Source organism: Crassostrea angulata, chromosome 6 (assembly GCF_025612915.1).
Source record: "Crassostrea angulata isolate pt1a10 chromosome 6, ASM2561291v2, whole genome shotgun sequence".
NCBI lineage: Eukaryota > Metazoa > Mollusca > Bivalvia > Ostreida > Ostreidae > Magallana > Magallana angulata.
In genome coordinates, this window is record NC_069116.1 from 44,507,308 (window position 1) to 44,534,829 (window position 27,522).

General features: G+C 35.0%; 2 protein-coding genes across 5 annotated transcripts; one reads left to right on the plus strand and one right to left on the minus strand.

The window, feature by feature from the left end:
• Positions 1-1,180: 1,180 nt before the first annotated feature.
• LOC128190466 (protein PML-like) lies at positions 1,181-5,030 on the minus strand. Its single transcript, XM_052862536.1, has one exon. It carries the CDS (start codon positions 4,774-4,776, stop codon positions 2,803-2,805), a length of 1,974 nt encoding a protein of 657 aa, XP_052718496.1. The 5' UTR covers positions 4,777-5,030; the 3' UTR covers positions 1,181-2,802.
• A 1,344-nt stretch (positions 5,031-6,374) lies between these two features.
• LOC128190288 (solute carrier family 35 member C2-like) lies at positions 6,375-27,355 on the plus strand. 4 transcript variants are annotated; one of them, XM_052862293.1, is made up of 11 exons: positions 6,375-6,443; positions 6,642-6,677; positions 7,342-7,553; positions 8,003-8,153; positions 9,953-10,016; positions 10,114-10,186; positions 10,449-10,617; positions 20,670-20,753; positions 23,928-24,103; positions 24,595-24,718; positions 27,123-27,355. In XM_052862293.1, exons 3-11 carry the CDS (start codon positions 7,359-7,361, stop codon positions 27,239-27,241), a joined length of 1,155 nt encoding a protein of 384 aa, XP_052718253.1. In that variant the 5' UTR covers positions 6,375-6,443; positions 6,642-6,677; positions 7,342-7,358; the 3' UTR covers positions 27,242-27,355. The 4 variants fall into 4 exon arrangements, with proteins under 4 accessions (XP_052718253.1, XP_052718255.1, XP_052718256.1 ...); XM_052862295.1 differs by lacking the exon at positions 6,375-6,443 and having other exon boundaries at positions 6,560-6,677; positions 7,344-7,553; XM_052862296.1 differs by lacking the exons at positions 6,375-6,443; positions 6,642-6,677 and adding an exon at positions 6,946-6,966.
• Positions 27,356-27,522: the final 167 nt, after the last annotated feature.

Here is a 27,522-nt window from a genome sequence, read left to right on the forward strand (position 1 = left end):
ATGTAGTCTAGTCAATATTTTGCATTTGATTAAAAAAAATAATGTTGTCTTTCGTTGAAATGAAGTAACTTTTCATGGTTCAACGTACCTCTCCAAAATTTTGCATTCAGCGTGAAAATATACCATTCAATACGAGACACTAACATGTTGAAAATCAAGTATTATCTACGCATTTTTCTTCATTAAGAACTATAAAATTACACATATTTACATGTACATCATACTTAATTTTTGCATTGAATGCTTTGACATTAAAAAAAATAGATGCTTGGTAGGTTCGACCACATGATGCACAACACATATCGGCCGAGAGCTTTTTTTCGGCTAAATTCCGGGGTTTTTATTCTTAAAAATAATTTCACAGAATTTTACTTCCTCTTCCATTTCTTTGGTCAATAGTTCTGTGTCATCAGATATCGCTCCCTATATATAGAGATTTAATAAGCGAGATTCTGACGTTTGCAGCCCACAAGATGGTGTACCTGTATTATAATGCAGGGGATGCAGTCAGTCGAATTAACACCTGGGTTTTGATAAGATTGTAATATTAATGGTATCGTAAGACAGATCAACTTGCATGAAGCTCCAGGTTCAGGAAGCCAGTACCACTGCCACGTATCTCAAAAGATTGCAGGGGCATTCCGTCTTTAGATGGTACATACAATTAATTTTATCACCAATCATTAACTTCCGACATCTTTTCAATATAGAGCCGAAACCAAGCAATACCAATTTTTACCATATCATTTCATTTCAAAATGAAATATTTGTTTTTAATTGTATTACTAGCATTTCGGAAGTGCACATCTCGGACCTTGAACCTCTGATAATGTAATAGTCCCCTTTCTTCAATAAATCAGATACAAATTGAATTCTTCACAAACGGGATCATGCAAACAGCTCCATTCAGAAGAAAATGTGGCTTTACATTCTATATTCGGAAAGGATTGCTCAATCCAAGTGCACTACTAAGCTTTAAGATTGTGCAGATATTTCTAATTCGTGTTTCGGTGGATTTCTTTTAACAAAGTAACACGGCATCCGTTAAAGTACACGGATATTTGATATATCACATCGAGTTTTCATAATCGATTCAATTTAATTTTTAAATCAAATAACGACTCTTGATCTTGTCTTGTATAATTCCTCAATGATGCAAATGATGATAATCTCAATTTTCAAAAGTGCGTCGTACAAATCTTTTTCTTTTTCACAAATTAATGTAATTAGGACAAACATTTCTATCAATTTTTAAGTAAGTGTCGATGTTTTGATCTCGACATTTCACACATCATTAAGAACAATGGAAGTTTTTTTTTTAATAATTAAAGTACAAGCACAGTGTGTTTCACTATATCTGGAGTTTTTCGCTGTGACAATGTACTTCATTTCTGTAACAATTCATTAGTGATCGTGATTTCCCATTAAACTCGCCAACTTGTACTACAAAGTATCATTTTTCAGTAGTTCAATGGTGCTCACAAGCGAGAATTCGAATTCATTTCAAATTGAAAGAACATCAATCACAGGCTTTAAATTTGCTCTCCTGAACTGCAGATTTTCTTTGATTTATCACATTGTGCTTCGAACAGCAGCCATTCTTAACCATCAATTCTCAACGAGTTGCGGCTTTGCACGGATGTTAAAAGATGACGAGTGATAATTAAGTAAAACCTGAATGTGGAATGATGAATACAAGAGATAACAGTTCGGGCGTCCAGTCTGTGCCAATCAAAAAGAAAGGGGATCCAGGGTAATGCGTGTACTTTAAATTGTGCACTATTCAAACCAATGTAATTGTACATGTATGTAGCAAATTTTTTTTCTCCATCAAATCTTACTCCCATGGTGAATTTTAATGCATACCGGGTATATATATATATATCTATAACCTGTATTAGAATCTGAACCTGTTAAGGAGGCGAAGTGGTCATTAATTGAACCTCCCGATCTGCCTTAAACTTTGAAATATGATTTTTTGGCCATAAAATATGATGAAGTAAAGAAAACATCCAAATATTTTAAACTGCTTGGTCCGATTTTTTCGTTATTATAGTGTCAAATAATTTTCCATAAAAACCAATTATCTTAGAAAGTTATAGACTCTTGCCTTAATTGCACCAGCAGAATCGGTCTCCTTTCAAAGTTAGAAAAATTCATAGTAAATAAAATAATTTTTTTCTGGCATACAAAAAAACAAACCAAATTTGTACACAAAGCAAAATTCAAAAATATTAGTGAACAAATGTACACAGGTTATTTCTTTATATACCAAAACATTTATTTATAGAGATGTCAAAGTCGTAATACAATCATAGCCGCCTCGACGTTAGGGGCTAATTTCAAATATGAGTAAAAAAAAAAACCCTAAAAAACCGCTACATCCTTTTGTGTCGTTTGTTTTTAAAACAAATTTTGTAGGCCTACATGTACATCATTTATTCATTGAGATATCATATGGCTTAATCGACAGGGAAGACGACTGCAATGTGTTTTACTTTACACATATACTTAGCATAACCATCGTTTGAAAGCACTCACTGCCAAGCAGTCATAAAATTTGATGTATAATCGGACCAAACAGCTTTCAGCTCTAACATTTCCGTATTTTACAATAGATTCATACAGAGCATCTTGTCTAAGGAGGTAAGGACAGCCTGAAAATGGCCATGACCATCGGACCCTCCTGATAGCACGAACATGTATACAACAATTGATACCATACCGATTCAAATACATGAATCGAAGATACCTACAAAAGATAATTTTAATAGATACACGTGTATAGACATGTTTTGATAATCACCAGTTTGTTATAAGTCGATACATTTTTACTGTTTCACAGTCCATCTGAGTAACAAAAATTCGATTCGTCATATGATCGATACCAATGGCGTATGGATTTCGAATTCCACTTTTCGAACTAAGCAACAATTTCTCTAGTCTTCCATTCGGCTGCACTTGGTGGATGTTGTTGGAGTCCATGCCACAGACATAGTAATTGGCTTCTTTGTCTACGGTAAATCCGCGGGGAGACCGCAGTTCTTTATCCGAATACTGCATCTCTTTGACGTTTCCCTTCAAGCTGACTAGCGCCATTTTGTTTGTGTAGGAGATTGTTCCATCTGGAGCTCTATACGCGTAACGCGTTCCCCGGTCTTTGATCTCAATTATTCTTTCTACCTGTCCATCTCTTAATAAGACACGAATCTCTGTCGAACACGCTAGAGTTATTCTCTTCTCGTCTACCTGAATGCTATGACAACCAGCTACCACATCCATTGTATCTTCGCGGAGTTCCATTCCTTGGTTATCTTTTAGTTCGATGAATCTTAATTCAGGGCGATCTGGGGTGGTAAATACCAAAACGTTTTGCTCGAAAAGAGCCACGCCCCATGGTTGATACTCTAGAGAAATTTCTGATACCAAAACGTCATCGTTATCAAAACATTTTATTTTCTTGTTTTTAAAATCAGCTAAAATCAGATTTCCATTTGGAATAAAGATGCCGCTAGTGAACCATGGATGACACGTATCTGATGGGGATTTTCCGTTGAATTCTCCCAATTCTGCGGCAACCATGTCCTTCATAAATGCTGGAACGATGTTTGTAGCTAACCTACTGATGTTAATCTTGGCTATTGAATTGATACATGCAGTGAATCCCTCTAATGTTTCATTCAATTTCAAATTGTAGTCGTGATGATATATGTTCCTACTTTCTGTTTTTATATACTTTTCGTGTTTTTCGCAAATTTTCTTGAGTTTATGAGCAGTGACGTAGACTTGTTCGTTAGAGCCATGAGACAGGGAAACATTCAGTACTTTCTGGCCATTGTTGATAGCGCGGTGGATAAATCCGAACTCCCTGCTTTGAATTTCTAGCTTTTCCAGCAAAGCGGTGTGTATTATAGAAAAATCCTGCCTGAACTGTTCCTCAATCTTGTCTAAATGCTTTGTGACCTCTGCTTTCAGTTCTTGAATCTTTAGTACGATTGCATCCTGTTGGTTTTGCAGTTCCTCTACGTTGGAGGATTGACTCTCTACAACAGACACAGCTTGGTTGTCAATTTGTTTCATTTTGATAATCAGATTGGTGATTGCTTTGCTTCCTTTGATTTCTCTTGCTGCGTCTGTTAGCGGTGTGACTTTCTTGCACTCCTTGTGTTGGTAGGTTACACAATCCATGCAGCACAACTTGTCATGGCTGTGACAGATAGCTTCCACGTTCTTCCCAGGGTGTATGGAGCAGATTTCCTCAGTGTCCGCTATTTTTCGTGGATGACCCCGGATGTCTTCCAGAGACAGAACTTCGTGGTCCATCAACATTTTGACTCGTTTGTGATAGGTTGTACATTGATCACACAAAGCTTCGCCACACTCCCGACACCAAGAGACAGCTTCCTTTTCGTCATCCCCCCGCTTGCATGGATCACAAAATTTGGCTCTCTCAAGTGACAACTTTTCCACAATGGTGATCAGCAGACGATTTACCGGAAGTAACTTGGGCCAAGCACCGGAAGAGAGCTCTGTGTCTGCAACCTTAACTTCATGGTTACAAACGGGACAATAATAATTAGTCAGCAGTTTTTCTTCGTCTGTTGATCCTAGAGTTATCTTTTCCTTAGCTTTCTCTTGAATGTACGATTGTAAGCAAGTTTCACAGAATGAATGAACACAAGGTAAACATCTCGGCCGAGTTGTCCATTTACAGCATATTTGACACTCAACGATGTTTGCTTCGTCCGAAAGTCCCGTGTCTTTTTGTGATTCCATTATATCTTTAGTCCAATAAATGGCAGGAGTGTAACTATGGCTAGCACCCACCGTTAACAGAGGAGTTAAATAAGCCTCGTGGACCTTTTGTACGTCTTCTTATTACTGGTTTATAGAACTGTATACTACCAGTCAAATAGTTTAAAAGCTATGATAAAGTCAATATTGAAATTAAACATTACTCAAACAAACGCGCCTGTGCTACCTGTTTGAGTAGTTAAGATATGGTCTTCTAAAAAGGTAGACCATTTAAAGACAAGTAAATTTCACATCATGCAAACTGGCGAATGTTCAAATTGTGAATTCACTATCTCATTTTTTGACCCCTGGGTTTTTAAAGTAATTGAACCAGAAGATTTTCTCACAAAAGAGGGTTGTAATTTGAGAACCAAAACAAAATCGATCTTTCACCAAATGTATGTACATGATTGTGAATTTAGCCCATTGATAAGCATTCTTATACGTGTCTTTATACCCTGATCAATGTATTGACGATATTCCTAAACATGTGCATATTTGCTGAATATTTCCATGTGCATTATGTAACCAGAATATACAGAAATTCCCATAAATCAATTACGGGAAATAATCTAAATATACAGAACCTTCAATGCACGGATCTGAGATTTTTCTTTGGTGTCGGTTTTCAAACTTTTGACAGGAAAATCAAATTTTGCTAATTTCAAGGTGATGGGTGATTATTTTTCATATGATAGGTGCCTCATATTAAATTTAAAAAGTAAGTACATTTGTAGTTTTCAATTTTGGACCAAATAAACATAGTTACATGTTGTAGGTACATGTACAATTTAAGGGACAAAATTTACACAACAATTAAAAAAGATTTATTTCAGAATGTATCATTGTTGGGACACATTTTATTTGAAATTGACTGTAAAATAACTGATAAACAAGCAGTGGGTGAAGCAAAACTTTTTTCCTGAAATAATTTATTGTATAATCTAAATTAAAACCAATTAATTAATTTAAAAAAGGGGGGGAGTTGTGATCTGAACATTTTGACACTTCATTGGACTTTAGTATGCCCGGTCCTCCCTCTTCTGGTCTGTCATTGTGCTTAGTTTTCAAACTGAAGTTATGAGAAAAATTGTGAAAGCACATCTTGTTCCGATCTTTGCACAAGCATTATGTTTACAGACATGAAAGCCAAGCCGGTGTAGGTTCGCAAACTCTTTTGATTCCATATCATTTAAAAACGTACAGTTTTCACGGGACACCAGGGATGAATTTAACTTCTTAAATACAGCTGTATTGAACCATGATACAAGACAGTTAATAAATATTTATGTCGGAAGCTTCCTGAGTTATTTAGATGAATGGTGATCGAGAGTGGAGACTGGTTATTTGCACTACGTCCCTTTTTTTTTTTAAATATGAGGGTTTATTTTAACAAAAAGGTTTCGTGTTGTTTTTGGATAGGTAATTGAAATAAGAAAAAACCTATTGCAACACCTCTCTCTCTCTCTCTCTCTCTCTCTCTCTCTCTCTCTCTCTCTCTCTCTCTCTCTCTCTCTCTCTCTCTCTCTCTCAAATGTTTTTCGGATCCGGATATTTAGCGTTTTAGACTTGACTTTTATCTTGTTTATTTTTGTTTTTGTCATATGGGGTACGAGTTCGCTTGTATCAATTAATCTATACAGTTTAAGGTAAGAAAAAATATAGGACACGGATTACATGAAAAACGCACCAAATGTGTTTTGTAGAATTTAAGTAACTTTATATTTCCGTAACGCAAAAATATTTACGAAAGTGATAATACTCTTTACATTCGAATTTCCTCAACTACAACCTGACACGTATTGGCGTAACAAAATTGAGCTGCACGTTAATTATATTTTTTTCAGTACAAGAGAAAAAGAATAAAGATGACTTGATTAAAGGTATGTGTCAACACCAGCACTGGTGCGTTACAACCATTTGACGTTCTATAATTGTAGATCACATGGGCTTAAATCATGTTAAATAGACAGCTGATAGATGGGATAAAAAAACATCTGGCCATTTGAATATCTTATGTTAAAAATAACAAACCCAAACAGATCAAACTGAAAGAGAACACTCAAAATGTACATATATTTTAAATAGTGTGGACTTGATCTGCCCGAGAGTTTATCATACATGTGTACTTATTTTCTGATTTTGGTTAAGGTGTTTAAAAGAAAAGCTGAGGCAAGTAAAGGGATGACATCAGAAGTAAATTATCTGAAGAATTCAATGGTACTAATTAACTAATTTCAAAGAACTGTGTGACAAAAAGATTTATCAGTCCAAATCGAGCTCAACCTTTTATGCACCAAAAATTGCAATTTTTTAACGCACTTTTTAAAGAACATTAGCTCCCAGGTTGTCCATCTGAATTTTTTTAGACCACCAGCTACAAACCTGCAGCTAATTGCTAATGCATAATGCCAGTGGATTATATATCAGAAACTGTTGTAAGCCGATAGATATCATATAAAAAAAATAATCCAGAATAGCTGGCTCAAACACTACCTCCTATCATAATGAAATGTTTGGCTGTAATTTTTTTTTATTCCATTATAGAGTTACAGTAAAGAAATATGTCTAAATTTAAACGGAGGCCATTGGAGAAACTCCATCAACTGGAACATGCCCTTGAACCAAAGGCCAAGGAAGTCAAACAGTCAATATGTTCATTCTCCTTCTTTGTTGCGGCTGTGAAGACATTTTGTTTGGTTGTGTTTTTCTACACATTTTCCATTGGACTGACTTTTTACAACCAAAGATTCATAAGGGTAAGATTGCTTTCTCCCACAGAGTGATGATATACATATAATCTACATCTGCATTATTAATGAGTTATCTTTGTCTGCATTTAATGATATATATTGAACACAATGTCACAGAAAATTTTTTAAACTAAAGTACAGCATCCCCATTAAAACGTTTCAAGATATACGATACTTTAATTTCAAAGGAGCAGAAAGAACAACTTTGATAGAACAGTGATTGTCCAGCCAATAGACTGATGTATTTTACAGAATGAGATGATAAACAATGCACCTTTATGTTACAATTAGAGTTTAGATTTGCATATATCATATTATCTTAACTCCTTTTGAAGGAGGGGTAACTCATCATGGTGCTTTAATGATCACCTAAATAGATCCAAATACATAAAAAGTCACTCTAATTGCATGCACTTATGACTCAGTAGCTTCACTTCTCTTCATCTACTTTGCAGCATTTTGAAGTCCCCCTTTCACTCACGATGGCTCACTTAATTGTCAAGTTCATGATATCTGCATTCCTGAGGACACTGCTATCCATGTACCTTAAAGAAGACAGGGTTGTTCTTCCGTGGAATGAAAATCTCAAAAGGATAGCACCAACAGGTCTGTAGGCACAAACAGATGTACAGAAATAAACTTAAATTTGATCATAACCCATTGGAACAAATTTTGTTGAAGTAGAAAGTTTTATTGGGAAAAATGTTGTTGCTGGAGCAATACATGTATGATCATTAGTGTTTGCTCAGTTACCTACCAGTGAATGTTGCTGGTTCAAGCCATGCTGTGGTTATTTTTGCTGTGCTCTCGGGAGTTAGCAATTATGTTAGTCTTTTTTACTTTAATATGCATGCTCGACTTGACAGTAGGGCATTCTGGGAATACTTAAACTATAAACTTTACCATGTTAATTTCATTTTATCATCTACATATGATTTGAAGTTTTGTGTTTTATTGTTCAACCTGCACATAAATGCCAAAATGTAACAGTAGCTTAGGTCTTATAATGCCAAGTTATTTCTAAAATTATAATAAATAGCTCTCTTAACTTCCTTCCTGGGTCTCTCCGTTGAGCTCAGGAAACAACCTTGGATATGTTTTCCGAGCATGCCTGATAGGCCAAAGAAGACATGATTGCTATGTCAAAATAGTACCATTGGTTCTTCTGATCTCTTATTTTTCATGTCAAAATTGAAATTACAGTAAATACAGAATAATTAAAGCATACCGGGTACTTAATGAGTTATGCCAGTGCCGATGTGAAGACCACTCTGTACAATTCTAAATTGAGACCCCCCACTCCACCTCCAACACAATTTTAGTGCACCACTGTGACCTCCTATTAAACATTGATTCAGAAAATTAACCAATGGTTTAGAAATCTACTTCTGCGTTTTATGATGGCTGTAGCGCTAGCTCACGCATCTTTTTAAAAGATAAACATGTTGTCCTTAAAAGAAGACAGTTTATTGACATTGTCTCGGTCCCTTAGCTGGATTGAGTAATGGCTTATGCTGTAGATTAACCTGCAATAGACTGGTGTCCTATCCAGAAGGAGTCATTGACTTTCATTCCCTAGAAACAGGAGATAAGCACTGGTCCAATTAGCTGCAGGTCTATAGTTACCAGTCTGAAATTTTGGATGGATGACCTACAATTTACTGCACACAAAATAATTGCACTATATTTGGACAGATCAGCTGAAAAAATAGTTAATATTGTGTCAAAGAATGCCAATGTCACCCTAATTCTATCATCACAATTGTATCGATACTTGATGTTATATTTTAATTTTGTACAATTTAATGTCATTTCAAAGCTTCAAGATTTATATAGTTTCAACTGTTTGAATGCATTTTATACTTATATCTGATCCTGGAGACACAAACTTACACCAGAGCACACCTCAAAAGTGAGCATTTGGTTTGCTTTGCATTTGCCCTTGATTTGCTATGCAAAAATTTAAAATCTTTTTGGGTCCACTGTGCATTCACCTGGGGTTTACTCTCTGTGTTCGCTCATAGTCTGCTAATAAATTAAGGCATACCTAACATCTGCTTTTAGGGTTTGCTTATTGCATTCAATTATGAAGCAGACCCTAAGTTGGTTTGATTTATTATTATTTTTTTTAAAGTTTCACCCTTTATTGAAATACAGTGTAGATAGCTAAAATGGGTTTGTTTCGTTCATTAGTATAAAGTAATCAAAAGTCTGTGCAGGTAAACACTAGTCAGTTATTTGGTATCCTTTATGGGATAAACTCTTGATAAAGTTTAACACACATGTATATACACATTTATTGTAAGATTATACATGCATGTTTATATACTTTAAACATTCACGCCTTTATGAACTACATTTACCGGTACACCAACTGATTAATTTTTTTGCTAATTTTGTTACAGGCATTGCCAGCATTATGGATATAGCATTATCAAACTGGAGTTTTGAATTCATTACTGTATCTTTGTAAGTAAAATAACTCTTTTTATATACACAGACTGTTTCGAATAAATTAATGTTTAATATTTATATTTTTCATCATGAACTTACTCTTATTTTGTAGATATACCATGACGAAATCAACAGCTGTGATATTTATTTTAGGATTTTCACTATTATTCAGATTAGAAAAACCTGTAAGTATATTAAACAATATGTTATTGAATATTTGAAATCTAATATATCGGTTTGATTTCTTTAAGTTATTTCAATAAAAAGCAATTATAATATACCCATGCAAGCTTTAGGAATTTTTTTTCCAATAGAGAAATAAAAAATGAACATGGAGAAATGGCAATGGATAGAAAAAAGTGTAATGAAGTGCTATCCCTGCCTCCTTTTGGTTGATAAATAACTGCCTATTCACTGGAATGTTTCTGGTCATGTATTTTCAAACAGAGGCTGGTCCTGGTTGTAGTGGTGCTATTTATAGCAGGAGGACTGTTCATGTTCACATTCCACTCCACACAGTTCAACATGAAGGGCTTTGTGATGGTGCTCTCAGCCAGTCTGCTGTCTGGACTCAGGTGGACTCTGGCTCAGCTTGTCACTCAGAAAAACAAACTAGGTAAGGGACGAAATGAAAAGGACAAGGTGGGAAGGGGGGCAGGGGAAAAAAAACAAGATAGGGGACAGAAAACAACAATGTCAGGGATGGGAGAAGAACCAGAGGGAGAGAAAATTTTGATGGATTGCTACACCAGTACACAAAGTCTACATGATATATTTGTTGCATGCATTTTAATCTAATAATATACATGGAGTCTGATAAAAGAATATCTCAATGTACATATAAGCTTCATTTTGAGAGGCTTTATTATTAATTTATCCTTTACAAAATACCTTTTTTTTTTTTTTTAGATTTTTAAACTTGTGTGGTCAAAATACCCCCCAAAATTGTCCCAAACAATCAAAGCAATCATGAAATACATCATGTTGTAACTTACTATTTTCTTTTAATCTACCAAAAAAAAAAAACCCTACATTAAAAATGCTTGGTGGATTCTTACAAATAATCTGAAAGTAAATTATAATAAATTGTATGAGAAATTTTCTTGAAGAGTTACCTTTCTTTCATTATTTTTCACAGTCTCAAATACTTAAGCTTATTAACAAAAAATATGAATAGTAAAACCCAAAAAGGTTCTTGCTAGGCATACACAATGTACTTTCAATTGATAAATGATACCACATACATTGTACAAGTACATTTATAGGCTCTTTCAAGATTATATTAGGTGGAATAACACACCTAAAAAAAGTCACTCAAATTAGCAGTAAATTATTTGATTATGAAAGATATAATGATAATAGATCTGTACATATGTGAAATAAGTGAAAAATTTGCATTTTTGGGTTAAAAAATGAATATCTGAACAACTCAATTCAATCAGTAACAACAAAAGCCCCTGTGGGATTTGAACTAGGGATGTATGGATCACAAGCCCGACACTTTATCCACACAGTTATGGAGTTAGTTCCATGTTGCCGTTGATAAAATCCTTTTGATGAAACAAAATGTTGTTTCGATCAGAGGTCAGCCATTTTGTGATGATGTGTTATTCCACCTAATTAATCTAGACTCATTTAGTAAAGCATTGAACAGAATATAAAAAGAACAAAAATTGCTACTCATAATACACTCTGTACTTTGACCAATGAGTATCATACAAGGGCTCTCCAAAAATCCCATGGTTTTCTGTTTGATTAAAAAGATGCAGGGAAATGAAGTGTACATTGTAATATTACAAAAAAAAATCCATGTTTTTCAGTTGATTAAAAACATAGGCGTCGGAACCGGGGGGGCTAGGGGGGGCTTAGCCCCCCCACTTTTTTTGCAAAGTTATACCTAACCATTAGAAACATAGCATGATAGAGGGTTCAGCCCCCCCACTTTTTCTCGCAGGAAAGACTATTGTTCATAAATTTACCTTGAAAGATAGAGGGGTTAGATTTTAGCCCCCCCCCCCCCCCCCACGGATTAGGAATTTCATGATTTTGGAGAAAAAAATTTTGGGTAAGTAAATTTTTTTTTTTGAGGTACACTCCCCCCCCCCCCCCCCCCCCCCCCCCCCCCCCCCCCCCCCCCCCCCCCCCCCCCCCCACGGATTAGGTTTTCCATGATTTTGGGAATTACTTTTTTCTCAATATTTCTGAGGATTAGTCTAGCCCCCCCACTTTCAATTTGCTTCCGACGCCTATAAAAAAGATGCAGGGAAATGAAGTGTACATTTTAATATTATGGCAAATAAAGAATTAACTTTGGGCAGCCTTATAAACAATTTGAAACAATTCTATGAAGTTCTGAAGAAGTATCATCCTACTTTTGATGGTAGCTTTTATGTCAGGACCATGCTGTCCTCAATCTAAAACCATGCATTCTCATCTATATTGGAGATTTTAGCTCACCTGAGCTGAAAGCTCAAGTGAGCTATTCTGATCACATTTTGTCTGTCGTCCGTCTGTCTGTCCATCTGTAAACTATTCACATTTTCAACATCATGTAAAGAACTTGTCCAATTTCAACCAAACTTGGCACAAAGCATCCTTAGGCTAATGGAGGGTTCAAAGTTGTGAAAATTAAGGATCACACCTTTTTACAAGGAGAGATAATTAGGAATTATTAATAATTTTTTAGAATTAATCAAAAATCTTCTTCTCAAGAAATATAAAGCAAGGAAAGCTGCAATTTTAATGGAAGCATCCTCAGGTAATGTAGATTCAAATGTGAAAATCATGATCCCCAGGGGTAGGATGGGACTACAATGGGGGGTCAAATTTTTACATAGGAATATATAGAGTAAATCTTTAAAAATCTTCTTCTCAGAAACTGTTAGGCCAGGAAAGCTGAAACTGATTTGGAAGCATCCTCAGGTAGTGTAGATTAAAAGTTGTGAAAATCCCCCCCCCCCGATGGTAGGGTGGGGCCACAATGGGGAGTCCAATTTTACATAGAAATATATAGAGTAAATCTTTAAAAATCTTCTTCCAAGAACCATTTGGCCAGGAAAGCTGAACCTTATGTGATGAAAGCATTCTCAGGAAGTGTAGATTCAAAGTTGTGAAAATCATGACCCCAGGGGTCGACTTTTTACATAGGAATATATAGACTAAATCTTTAAAATATTTTAATTTTTTCAAAAAAAAAACATTTGCGTAGAAAAGCTGTAACTTAAGTTAAAGCAACCTCAGATAATGTAGATATTAATTGCCTCTTGTAATGTTATTCTAATTAGTTTATGTCTTTACTATTATGTAAGTAATGATTTTTAGCTCACCTGAGTTGAAAGCTCAAGTGAGCTATTCTGATCACATTTTGTCTGTCGTCCGTCTGTCTGTAAACTTTTCACATTTTCAACATCTTCTTAAGAACCAAAGGGCCAATTTCAACCAAACTTGGCACAAAGAATCCTCAGCCTAAAGGGATTCAAAGTTGTGAAAATAAAGGACCACACCTTTCTTGCAAAGGGAGATTATTAGGAATTTATGAAAATTTTCGAGAATTTTTCAAAAATCTTCTTCTCACGAACCATAAGACCAGGAAAGCTGAAACTTGTGTGGAAGCATCCTCAGGTAGTGTAGATTCAAAGTTGTGAAAATCATGACCCCCGGGGTAGGGTGGGGCCACAGTGGGGGGTCGAAGTTTAAAATAGGAATATATAGAGTAAATCTTTTAAATATCTTCTTCTCAAAAACTAATCAGCCAGGAAAGCTGAAACTTGTGTGGAAGCATCCTCAAATAGTGTAGATTCAAAGTTGTGAAAATCATGACCCCCAGGAGTAGGGAGGGGCCACAATGGGGGCTCAAAGTTTGACATAGGAAATATAGAGTAAATCTTTAAAAATCTTCTTCTCAAAAACTAATCAGCCAGGAAAGCTTAAACTTGTGTGGAAGCATCCTCAGGTAATATAGATTCAAAGTTGTGAAAATAATGACACCCCCCCCCCCCCCCCCCTGTGAGTAGGGTGGGGCCACAATGGATGGGGATGTCAAAGTTTTACATAGGAATATGAAGAGTAAATCTTTAAAAATCTTCTTCTCAGAAACTAATCAACCAGGAAAGCTAAAACTTGTGTGGAAGTATCCTCAGGTAGTGTAGAATCATAGTTGTGAAAATCACGATCCCCAGGGGTAGGGTGGGGTCACAATGAGGGCTCAAAGTTTAACATAGGAAATATAGAGTAAATCTTTAAAAATCTTCTTCTCAAAAACTAATCAGCCAGGAAAGCTTAAACTTGTGTGGAAGCATCCTCAGGTAATGTAGATTCAAAGTTGTGAAAATAATGACACCCCCAGGAGTAGGGTGGGGCCACAATGGATGGGGGGGGGTCAAAGTTTTACATAGGAATATGTAGAGTAAATCTTTAAAAATCTTCTTCTCAGAAACTCATCAGCCAGATGATTCTTTATAATTGTTAAGACTTTGGCCCCAGGACAATTCTTCGGCCTCACAAGAAGGTTCAGAGTTTGATATAGGTTTATATCCTATATATAAACAATTGTTAAGGATCTTTTTGAGAACTGCAATGCTCAACATGTGATATGACTATGGCTATGACATCCTGTTAGATAAGGGGCTAATGATTATAAATATAAGAATATCCAGGGGGAAAATGGATTTTATTATACCCCCCGCAAACAAAGTTTTGGTGGTGTATAGGAATCACCTTGTCCGTCTGTCTGTCCGTCTGTCAGTCCTACTGTCCGTCCGTCTGTTTGTCTAGGCAATCGTGTCCAGTCCATATCTTTCTTATGGAGAAACATTGGAAGTTCTTACTTCACACAAAGATTGCTTATGACCTAAGGGTGTGTCATGACTTTGACCCAAGGTCATTTGGGCAAAGTCAAGGTCACTAAAAAAAAAAATACAAAATTCGTGTCCGGTCCATATCTTTCTTGTGGAAAATTATTGGAAGTTCTTACTTCACACAAAGATTGCTTATGACCTAAGGGTGTGTCATTACCTTGACCCAAGGTCATTTGGGCAAGGTCAAGGTCACTGTAAGAAAAAAATACAAAATTCGTGTCCGGTCCATATCTTTCTTATGGAAAATTATTGGAAGTTGTTACTTCACACAAAGATTGCTTATGACCTAAGGGTGTGTCATGACCTTGAACCAAGGTCATTTGGAAAAGGTCAAGGTCAAGGTCACAGGCAGAAAAAGTGCAAAATTTGTTTCCAGTCCATATCTTTCTTATGGAGAAACATTGGAAGTTCTTACATCACACAAAGATTGCTTATGACCAAAGGGTGTGTCATGACCTTGACCCAAGGTCATTTGGGCAAGGTCACTGGCAGAAAAAGTGCAAAATTTGTGTCCGGTCATTATCTTTCTTATGGAGAAGCATTGAATGTTTTAACTTCACACAAATATTGCTTATGACCAACAGTTTTAAAAAAATAGAGCAGTTGTTATTTATAGAAAATGGACGGTGAAATAGATTCATCCAATATTTTTTATAATTGGAAAAATACACGCATTATGATTTTTAGCTCACCTGAGCCAAAGGCATCGTTGTCGTTGTCGTCGTCGTTAACTTTTCACATTTTCATCTTCTTCTCAAGAACCACTGGGCAGATTTCAACCAAATTTTGCAAAAGCACGACTAGGTGAAGGGGATTCAAGTTTGTTCAAATAAAGTGCCACGCCCTATTTAAAGGGGAGATAATTGAGAATTATTGAAAATTTGTTGGTATTTTTCAAAAATCTTCTTCTCAAAAACTATTTGGCCTGAAAAGCTTAAACTTGTGTGGAGGCATCATCAGGTAGTGTAGATTCAAGTTTGTTCAAATCATGGTCCCCAGGGGTAGGGTGGGGCCACAAGAGGGGGGTCAAGTTTTACATAGGAATATATAGAAAACATCTTTAAAAATCTTCTACTCAAAAACTACTTGGCCAAAAAAGCTCAAATTGGCGTGAAACCATCCTAAGATAATGTAGATTCAAGTTTGTTCAAATCATGGTCCCCAGGGGTAGGATGGGGCCACAATTGGGGGATCAAGTTTTACATAGGAATATATAGAGAAAATCTTTAAAAATCTTCTTCTCAAAAACTATTAGGCCAGAAAAGCTCAAATTAAAATGGAAGCAGTCTCAGGAAGTGCAGATTCAAGTTTGTTCAAATCATGGTCCCCGAGGGTAGATTGGGGCCACAATTGGGGGATCAAGTTTTACATAGGAATATATATAGAAAATCTTTAAAAATCTTCTTCTCAAAAACTATTTGGCTAGAAAAGCTCAAATTAAAATGGAAGCATCCCCAGGTAGTGTAGATTCAAGTTTGTTCAAATCATGGTCCCCGGGGGAAGGATGGGGCCACAATTGGGGGATCAAGTTTTACATAGGAATATATTGAGAAAATCTTTAAAAATCTTCTTCTCAAAAACTATTAGGCCAGGAAAGCTCAGATTTGAGTGGAAGCATCCTCAGATAGTGTAGATTCAAGTTTGTTCAAATCATGGTCCCCAGGGGTAGGGTGGGGCCACAATTGGGGGATCATGTTTTACATAGGAATATATAGAGAAAATCTTTAAAAATCTTCTTATCAAAAACTATTAGGCCAGGAAAGCTCAACTTTAAGTGGAAGCATTCTCAGATAGTGTAGATTCAAGTTTGTTCAAATCATGGTCCCCGGGGGTAGATTGGGGCCACAATTGGGGGATCAAGTTTTACATAGGAATATATATAGAAAATCTTTAAAAATCTTCTTCTCAAAAACTATTAGGCTAGAAAAACTCAAATTAAAATGGAAGCATCCCCAGGTAGTGTAGATTCAAGTTTGTTCAAATCATAGTCCCCAGGAGTAGATTGGGGCCACAATTGGGGGATCAAGTTTTACATAGGAATATATATAGAAAATCTTTAAAAATCTTCTTCTCAAAAACTATTTGGCTAGAAAAGCTCAAATTAAAATGGAAGCATCCCCAGGTAGTGTAGATTCAAGTTTGTTCAAATCATGGTCCCCAGGGGTAGGGTGGGGCCACAAGAGGGGGGTCAAGTTTTACATAGGAATATATAGAAAACATCTTTAAAAATCTTCTACTCAAAAACTACTTGGCCAAAAAAGCTCAAATTGGCGTGAAACCATCCTAAGATAATGTAGATTCAAGTTTATTCAAATCATGGTCCCCAGGGGTAGGATGGGGCCACAATTGGGGGATCAAGTTTTACATAGGAATATATAGAGAAAATCTTTAAAAATCTTCTTCTCAAAAACTATTAGGCCAGAAAAGCTCAAATTAAAATGGAAGCAGTCTCAGGAAGTGCAGGTTCAAGTTTGTTCAAATCATGGTCCCCGGGGGTAGATTGGGGCCACAATTGGGGGATCAAGTTTTACATAGGAATATATATAGAAAATCTTTAAAAATCTTCTTCTCAAAAACTATTTGGCTAGAAAAGCTCAAATTAAAATGGAAGCATCCCCAGGTAGTGTAGATTCAAGTTTGTTCAAATCATGGTCCCCGGGGGAAGGATGGGGCCACAATTGGGGGATCAAGTTTTACATAGGAATATATTGAGAAAATCTTTAAAAATCTTCTTCTCAAAAACTATTAGGCCAGGAAAGCTCAGATTTGAGTGGAAGCATCCTCAGATAGTGTAGATTCAAGTTTGTTCAAATCATGGTCCCCAGGGGTAGGGTGGGGCCACAATTGGGGGATCATGTTTTACATAGGAATATATAGAGAAAATCTTTAAAAATCTTCTTCTCAAAAACTATTAGGCTAGAAAAACTCAAATTAAAATGGAAGCATCCCCAGGTAGTGTAGATTCAAGTTTGTTCAAATCATAGTCCCCAGGAGTAGATTGGGGCCACAATTGGGGGATCAAGTTTTACATAGGAATATATATAGAAAATCTTTAAAAATCTTCTTCTCAAAAACTATTTGGCTAGAAAAGCTCAAATTAAAATGGAAGCATCCCCAGGTAGTGTAGATTCAAGTTTGTTCAAATCATGGTCCCCAGGGGTAGGGTGGGGCCACAAGAGGGGGGTCAAGTTTTACATAGGAATATATAGAAAACATCTTTAAAAATCTTCTACTCAAAAACTACTTGGCCAAAAAAGCTCAAATTGGCGTAAAACCATCCTAAGATAATGTAGATATAAGTTTGTTCAAATCATGGTCCCCAGGGGTAGGATGGGGCCACAATTGGGGGATCAAGTTTTACATAGGAATATATAGAGAAAATCTTTAAAAATCTTCTTCTCAAAAACTATTAGGCCAGAAAAGCTCAAATTAAAATGGAAGCAGTCTCAGGAAGTGCAGGTTCAAGTTTGTTCAAATCATGGTCCCCGGGGGTAGATTGGGGCCACAATTGGGGGATCAAGTTTTACATAGGAATATATATAGAAAATCTTTAAAAATCTTCTTCTCAAAAACTATTTGGCTAGAAAAGCTCAAATTAAAATGGAAGCATCCCCAGGTAGTGTAGATTCAAGTTTGTTCAAATCATGGTCCCCGGGGGAAGGATGGGGCCACAATTGGGGGATCAAGTTTTACATAGGAATATATTGAGAAAATCTTTAAAAATCTTCTTCTCAAAAACTATTAGGCCAGGAAAGCTCAGATTTGAGTGGAAGCATCCTCAGATAGTGTAGATTCAAGTTTGTTCAAATCATGGTCCCCAGGGGTAGGGTGGGGCCACAATTGGGGGATCATGTTTTACATAGGAATATATAGAGAAAATCTTTAAAAATCTTCTTATCAAAAACTATTAGGCCAGGAAAGCTCAACTTTAAGTGGAAGCATTCTCAGATAGTGTAGATTCAAGTTTGTTCAAATCATGGTCCCCGGGGGTAGATTGGGGCCACAATTGGGGGATCAAGTTTTACATAGGAATATATATAGAAAATCTTTAAAAATCTTCTTCTCAAAAACTATTAGGCTAGAAAAACTCAAATTAAAATGGAAGCATCCCCAGGTAGTGTAGATTCAAGTTTGTTCAAATCATAGTCCCCAGGGGTAGATTGGGGCCACAATTGGGGGATCAAGTTTTACATAGGAATATATATAGAAAATCTTTAAAAATCTTCTTCTCAAAAACTATTTGGCTAGAAAAGCTCAAATTAAAATGGAAGCATCCCCAGGTAGTGTAGATTCAAGTTTGTTCAAATCATGGTCCCCAGGGGTAGGGTGGGGCCACAAGAGGGGGGTCAAGTTTTACATAGGAATATATAGAAAACATCTTTAAAAATCTTCTACTCAAAAACTACTTGGCCAAAAAAGCTCAAATTGGCGTGAAGCCACAATTGGGGGATCAAGTTTTACATAGGAATATATTGAGAAAATCTTTAAAAATCTTCTTCTCAAAAACTATTAGGTCAGGAAAGCTCAGATTTGAGTGGAAGCATCCTCAGATAGTGTAGATTCAAGTTTGTTCAAATCATGGTCCCCAGGGGTAGGGTGGGGCCACAATGGGGGATGAATTTTTACTTAGGGATATATAGAGAAAATCTTTAAAAATCTTCTTTTTAAAGACTATTTGGCCAGAAAAGCTTAAACTTGTGTAGAGGCATCCTCGGGTAGTGTATAAATTCAAGTCTGCAAAATCACAGTCCCTAGTGGTAGGGCGGGACCGTGATAGCGGTTTGAATTTTTACATAGGAATATATAGAGAAAATCTTTAAAATTATTCTGGGAAAGTTTTGGTCCAAAACTTAGTACTTAGTGTGAAAGCACAGGTTATGCAGATTTAAGTTAAATGAAACTATGATTCCCTAGAGAAAAGTGGGGCTACGAAATGGGGGGGGGGTATATAGGAGTAGAGAAAAATCTTCTTACAGGTACAACAACAAAAGGGGCTTGGTATTTACCAAAAATAAGAGGTGGATAAAAATTGGCAGATTTACATTTTTTTTTTTAGCAAGATCTACTGTACTCAGTTGTCAAGATATTTTGATACTGTAATGCTAATTTGATCAGAATTAAGGCAATTGTTGCTCAGGTGAGCGATGTGGCCCCTGGGCCTCTTGTTATCTTAGGGGGGGGGGGGTATCAATTGTGAGCTTGCTCACAGTACCGCTAGTTTATACAGGATCTACATGTATTATTGTACATTGTCCAGAGAGTTTGTATTATGACTCCATTAAGCTGATTTTATCATACCTTTTGTTCCTCAGGTGAGCGATGTGGCCCATGGGCCTCTTGTTTTTCATTGTTTTAATAGTGCAAAAGAATATGCTTAGTCTGGTAATAGTAATTTTCAAACTATGGAAAATATCCTTTATTATAGAAAAATATTACATTTTACATAATAGAAATGAAAAAAGCTAAAACTAACTAAAAAGGTAACTACTGGTATAAAAAAAACACAATTACCACACACGTACTGATAAGGTTTCATGCGCGGATCCAGAAAATTTTTCCAGGGGGGGTCCGAAGGATAATTGTGTTTGCCAGGGGGGGTCCGAGGCATATTTTCGCGATAATTTTACTATGTAAATTTAATCAATTTTCATTTTCCAGGGGGGGTCGGGACCCCCCCGACCCCCCCTCTAGATCTGCGCATGGGTTTGTTTTAAAGTACAGTACTTTGTACTGTTGGCTGTGCTGCCTATTGCCACAATCTCAAACTTCTAATCTTTATGCAATCATAATTAAAATACATGTTTGATTTCAGGTTTGCATAATCCATTAGATTTGATGTATCATGTCCAACCATGGATGATTATTGGACTGCTTCCATTATCAGTTTATTTTGAAGGTGAGAATGACATTATTATTGTGAAAAAGTATTGACCTTTTAAACAAACATATATTACTATTGTCTAGACATGTTTTCATGTTCCTTTTTAAATTGTTTACCTTAAGTTTATTTATGTCTTACCAGTGAGGCACAAATGGGTTTACATGATTATGCACAATATTAAAAGATGTTTATAATTCTATATTTTTAATAGTAAAATTATGTAAATGTCAGGGAAAAGAATCATTCTTTGAGTTTGATGAGGATATGAAAATGGGATGGTATTTGATAAAAAATTTTTTTTTTTACCAATTATCATGTAACCAACATGTATTTATTCAGTCTAATTAAATTAGACTTGTAAAGTCGCGCTCCTCTACGATATGCTATACACCCTCTAAGGAATCATCCCAGAGTGGACTTTCAAACAGCCAATGAAATCACTGCTGTCAAAATTTTGACTGATAGTTCGGACATGTGTTTCTTTATCACCAATGAACCTCAATAACCTGAGGTGCTTTGTGTAGTAAACAAAGTCAAGTGTTGATTTTTAAGTTTGTGTTATTGTTGTTTGCATGATTCACTTAAAAAATAAAATGCTCTCTATGGTGATTCATGAAGGATATGAAGGTGCCGACATTGCATAAAAAATACATAACCAGCATAAGCAGGTTTTTAAAAGTTTTTCTGCAATGAATGATCGCTACCTTTATAACCCACATTTTAGTCCTGTCAGTTTCACTTGGTCATTGTAGGTTTCAACCATTCGATAAACAGGCGTGTAGATTTCAGTCCTGTCAGTTTCTATAGAGCTATGAATTAACTATATAAGTTTTCATAAGAAAGAGAGAGGGAATCATAGAAGTAGAATATAATATAATATAATATAATAGAAGTAAATATAAAGGAATAGCAGATCAGACGAACATTACACACACATTTTGGCAGAAAAGCTTAACTTGGCATAAGAAAGAGCGTTAGAACTGTAAAAAAAAAAAAAAAGCTATCAAACTATTTTTAGACTTGTTTTTTTGAAGCTTGAATTTGATTAGCTTTCATTTTATGTTTACTCATTATTGAAAGGTCGCTCGGAGATGACCCTTTACAAGATGTTGTTAGATCTTGTATTACCGTATAGCTATTTATTTATTTTTTTCGGGGATATATTTTTGGCCTATATTGGTGATTTTTAACATTTCATCAAAATTAAAACCACCAAATACAAGTTCTTTCTATGTAGATTTTATTGACATTGATTATATTAGTCTGTAGGAATGATAAAAAAGGGTTGTTACAAACAGTGCACACAGTGTTACAGATACAAATATACAAATGAACATTTACTCAAAATCAATGCAAAACTAATGTAAACTAATAAGGGTAAACTGTAGTTCATTGTTTAAACACCACATCACTTTTCCTTGTTCATGCAGGTATGTAATTAGCTCCACTGACAACGGTGTTCGCTTGTGTTAATTGTTTTTAGAGACATGTGATTCATTATCGACTTAAGTGCAGATAATTGTCTGTTTAGTTCAAGTTATTTATTCCAAGAGATAAATATCTCATAGGTTATACATGTGAACATATACATATTAAATAAACACTAAGACAAACAAAGTGTACATAATGAATTTTGATAATTCATATTGAGTGTTCGTTGCGTGTTTGCATTATACATGAATTGTATAAATATTTACCTAAATTACACAGTTCCTTAGTATTAGAGGTAGATAATAACTGTATAACTTTATAGACATTTGGTTTTCGGGAGTAGTATTTTTTAATATACTTATCTCTTAAACTAAGAAGTGATGGATAAATAAGTAAAAAATGGAATTCATTTTTAATTACTTTTAAGTTGCAAGATTCACATTTTTGACAATCACGTGTTAAATTATCATACCTCCCTGTTCCAATCTTTAAGTCATGTGAGGTTAACTGTAAGCGTGTAATTAAATTATGATATTTTACATGAATTGGTTTCTTTAGATAAACTTGTAAACAAAAATGCATTTTGATGCATTGCTTATATCGTTAACAACTTTTTGTTTAAAGACATCACACATTCTATTATATATAATATCTAAAATAACAGATTCTTTCATAGTACATGTACTTTGATATAAATATCTAAGTGGTCTCAAGACTACTAGCTGGTATACCAAATTTGTGTCCAGCTAGTAGTTAATTTCTATGTTCTAATAAAGGATCTGTACCATAATGATGGTACAAATGCATCTCCATCATCTCCGTCATCTCCATCATGTCCATCATCTCTGAATCTCTGAATCTCTGAATCAGACTGCTTTACTTCATGTAGAGATGTGTGAATTTTAAGGTTCCTATCACCATAGTTTCATAGCTAGGGCTCAATTTGCTTGGATTGATACAATTTATGTATTGGTAAACTTGAGCTTTGTTTGATTTTAGAAAAATGATTTAAGTCTTGAGACCACTTAGATTGTCATTTAATGCTCACTTGAACCATATATGCTTAAGTTAGATTTTATGGCCTCATTTTGTTTATCTCTTTGTCTTTAACTCTGTATGTCTTTCTAAGAGCTAAAGCCACAAAAGGTAAAATTGGTCGGTATCCGATTTTAACAATATTAACAGGAAACCTTTTATGTATATAAAATACAATTGTGGCATCAGTTTTCATTAAAGAATTTTGATAACTAAAATTATTAATTACACTTTTACAGTAAAAAACCAAAAACTTAGTAAAACATTTTACATTTAATCTTCAATCACATATTCATTTTATGGTGCAAATTGATAAATACATATGATTCAAAATATTTTATCCATTTAGGTCCCCAATTAATCAAATTTTTGCCTTTATATTGCCTCTAAGTATTAGCAAGATTGGTTTATCATACCCTAAATATAGTTGTCGATAGATACATGTATTCTCCTCTTTTTGAGCTTAAAAGAAAAGTATTATGATAAATATCTTGCCTTTGTTGTGCAATGAAAAATGAAAACAGGTAAGCCAAGTGGGCTAGAATTGGACAATTAGTTGTTCACTGACAGGTGATTCTAGAACTTTTCTTCAAACAAATTTTGAAATTGATTGAGCTGCACTACTGCATTGTAGGTTTGCTTATCACTCAGGTGACCAGTGCATGGTCATACATCAAACAATATGTCCTTCAGAATAAATTTTTGCTCCTTGTTTTGTTACAGGAATAAAACTGAGCACAAAAGAGGACTTTTTTGCATACACAGAGACATCGTTAATCCTGCGAAATCTTGGTCTTGTCTTCCTGGGGGCATTAATTGCATTCTTTCTGGAATTTAGTGAATTTTTATTGTTAGCTAGCACATCCAGTCTTACATTATCAATAGCTGGGATATTTAAGGTAGGTACTCTTTGGGTATTTACATGAGTATTTTCTTCATTGTTTCTTAGGAAATCTGAACTTTACATGTAGTCATTTTATCCTTAATGTCATCCTGTATTATGAATACTAGTATGCAAGTGTGCAGAAGATATATGCGAAAAATGTTATCCTTCAACAGACAAAATTATAATATCCATTTTTAGTTGCTTTGATAGTTGTCCATACATTCAGTTCTGTAACTTTTTCATGTAATCTGCATGGTTAATATTTATTATAAATGTCAGATGATCTAATTATGTTTAAATATGTACAATGTACTTTAAGGTACTTGTAAGTTCTTATTAATAAGGTAAACAGAAACAAAGTACATGACATTGTACATTTATGTACATGCAATGCTTTGCTTTAATATAAATTTATGAGGAAATATTCAATTTGGTTTATATTAATTTTGTTTTGTTTATAGCTTTGAATTTAGTTGCAGATAATTCTTTTGCACTTTTTTGTAGGAAGTTTGCACTCTGTACTTAGCAGCTAGTGTCAATGGAGATCGTATGAACTTTGTCAATGGAATAGGACTCATTGTGTGCTTGCTTGGCATCTCCATTCATGTCATAGTTAAAGCCATGTCTGGTAAGAATAACAAAGTTTTGAACATATTTTGAAGGGCAAGTCTTATATTTAAATATATTTAATTATTGGAGCTTCACTACCGCCTCTGTCAGGGTTGGATCTGAAAACCTTTGAAACCCACTCTCCTAGCAGTGGGCCACCAGCATGCTAACCATCTGGTCATCTTGGCAAATACAAAAACATACTTTTGATGATGAATGGAACCTAGCATGCTGGCTTGGCTGTACATGGTCTTTGAGATGGAGGTGAAATACATTAAAAGCAATCTGAGAGGATTGTAACAATACACATTGGATAGAAATATATGTATTATAAGCGCAGACATTGCAATAACTCTCAAATTAATTGACATATACCGGCCCATAGATAAATCAAAATACTGAAGTACTGATGGGAGTTGATTATATCATTTATTAATCATTTTAAAATCAACGATATGTTACTTTGCTTTGCAAGTAGTTTATAACCTGTGTTTGAATTAAGCATATTTTTATGATATGAATTCTCGGACTTTTCCGACAAGAATTTCGAGAAAACCCCATATGAATCGTGTTGTCTTATATGTACAAGTACTCGAAATATTCCAAAAATTGTATGGATCCAAGCAATAATGAACTCTAGTCTTGTTCAACCAGATGCTTGGCTCTCCCACAAGCAAGAGAATGTGTACACCAGGTCACATGATAGCTTGATGACCTCTAAATATAGCATGACTCTCTGCTTGTCGGAGATTTACGGAGACAGCCGATGGTTGAACGAGACTATATTGAACTCTGGCGTATGAATACATACGACTGCAAAAAATATCTAAATTGTTCGTACTATTTAACATCTGACTATTTTCAAGGTGTTCATAAATAAGTTTCTTAAAACACAATGTTTCAAGATACATTACATTTATGGATTATTTTCAAGAACTAAATCTTGTCAGCGGTGATGATTTGTGCGTAGGTCCAAACACTGTTTCAGTTTCGGTTTGCCAGAGTAACTGCATATGAGAGTTGATTGAAAACAACTCCCAAAAATAAGATATATAAAGCACAGAAAAATTCACTCACCCCAAGGAATATGCAGAGTTTAAAAAGCTTCTTTCTAAAAATTACAATATCACAATATATAAATAGTGCCTGTTTGGGAGGGTAACAGTTGAAATTGACACCCAGATGAAACCATTGTCAACCGACGCGAAGCAGAGGTTGACAATGGTTTTCGAGGGGTGTCAATTTCAACTGTTATCCTCCCAAACAGGCACTATTTATTTTATTATACTAAATGTCTGAATTTTAGAGTATTTTTTACTACTTTTATATAGAAATGACATGAATTCTACGGCAAACCGTACGCGCATGATTTACGCGCATGTAACAATTCGTTGTGTTACCCGTTGCTAAGTGTGTTGCTAACGCTGAGGGTAATAGAACGGATTATCAACTGTGTCTAAGGCAATCAGATTTCAGTATTTAACATGAAAGTATAATAATTAATGATATTGTATAGATGTTATATGTTTACATCTACTGAGAATGTTTTCCCATACCTTTTTTTTTCTTGAAAGTAATCTGTTCAAACAACTACTAATAATATTCAAACTTTTAAAAACAACCTTTGGAAGCGTTTTTTTAACAGTGCTTGGTTCAATAAGTCTCAACATTTAGTAAAATACACGATAAACAAAGTGTGCATGATGAAATCATACACTTTATAGGTTAATTGACTATACGTATGGATTACATAATGATTGAAACTTAGTTACATGATCAAGTTTTTAACTAGAAGAAAATCCAGTTTCTATTTTAAACTATTATTTAAGTTATTACTGTGTCATGGAAATCTTTACAGAAGTACCAGTACTTATAATTAAGACTGTTTTTTTTTTAAATATGTATGTGGGTGTGTAAGAGGAATTGAATAAAAATTAGAACCATTTTAACAAGACCTTAGACTTTCGGTTGGACTTACCTATCTATTTCTTGCGTCAAAACAAGTTAAAAATGACGTGGTTTCAAGCGAAATATACACCGATTGCGTAGTCTTAGCTCAAAAGCCAGACATATCTTGTTGCTTTCAAAGAGCCATGGCTAAGTGGCCAGCCATGAAATAGACAGGCCTACGTCACATTGCTGTTTGACACAACTACCTAAAGCCCAAGCTCTTGTTAAAATGGTTCTACCAATATTACACAAAACTAAACAACCACAGGTATTGACGTATGCTTACAAAGCAAAGAATTGTTCTCGATTGGTTACCTTCATATCATAATGAATCGTTTCGAAATGTCCAAGTTAACCATTCTAGGTATGCAAATTTTTAAAAATATAAATATTCTCAGCTTATATAATGTATATACACCCATAAGACATTTTGTCTTCATGTTTTTTATTTATTTTTAAATTTCTTTTGACAGCTCATGAAGAAAAAAAGAATGGAATGTTAGTGCAAAATGAAGAAGCCATGCAGATGTTACGAGCAGATGATTCGGAGTCGGAAGAAAGTGATATTTTTAATGCCATATCAGACAGATAGCAAACAAGGAAGTCATTTTGACCAAATTTCTTTACTGTTATTTATATGATGTTAATTTCAACTCCGTCTTGTTAATTTATGTTACTGAATATGTCATTAAAATATGAAAATGTCTTCAACGCTGTCTTGCTAAAAATAGAAAGCATAACAGAATGTTATCTATAGCATTCTTACTCGTTTGAACAGGGTATCATTGACTCTTATTTTAACAGAATGCACAAAATATAAACATAACTGGGTGATTTCCTGCACAAGTGCAGGTGAATTAACACTTTACACAT

Coding starts and splice junctions, on each gene's coding strand:
- LOC128190288 (XM_052862293.1), top strand. CDS start 7,359: ATGTCTAAATTTAAACGGAGGCCATTGGAGAAACTCCATCAACTGGAA. Junction 7,554..8,002: donor ACAACCAAAGATTCATAAGG/GTAAGATTGCTT, acceptor TCTACTTTGCAG/CATTTTGAAGTCCCCCTTTC. Junction 10,017..10,113: donor GAATTCATTACTGTATCTTT/GTAAGTAAAATA, acceptor CTTATTTTGTAG/ATATACCATGACGAAATCAA.
- LOC128190466 (XM_052862536.1), bottom strand. CDS start 4,776: ATGGAATCACAAAAAGACACGGGACTTTCGGACGAAGCAAACATCGTT.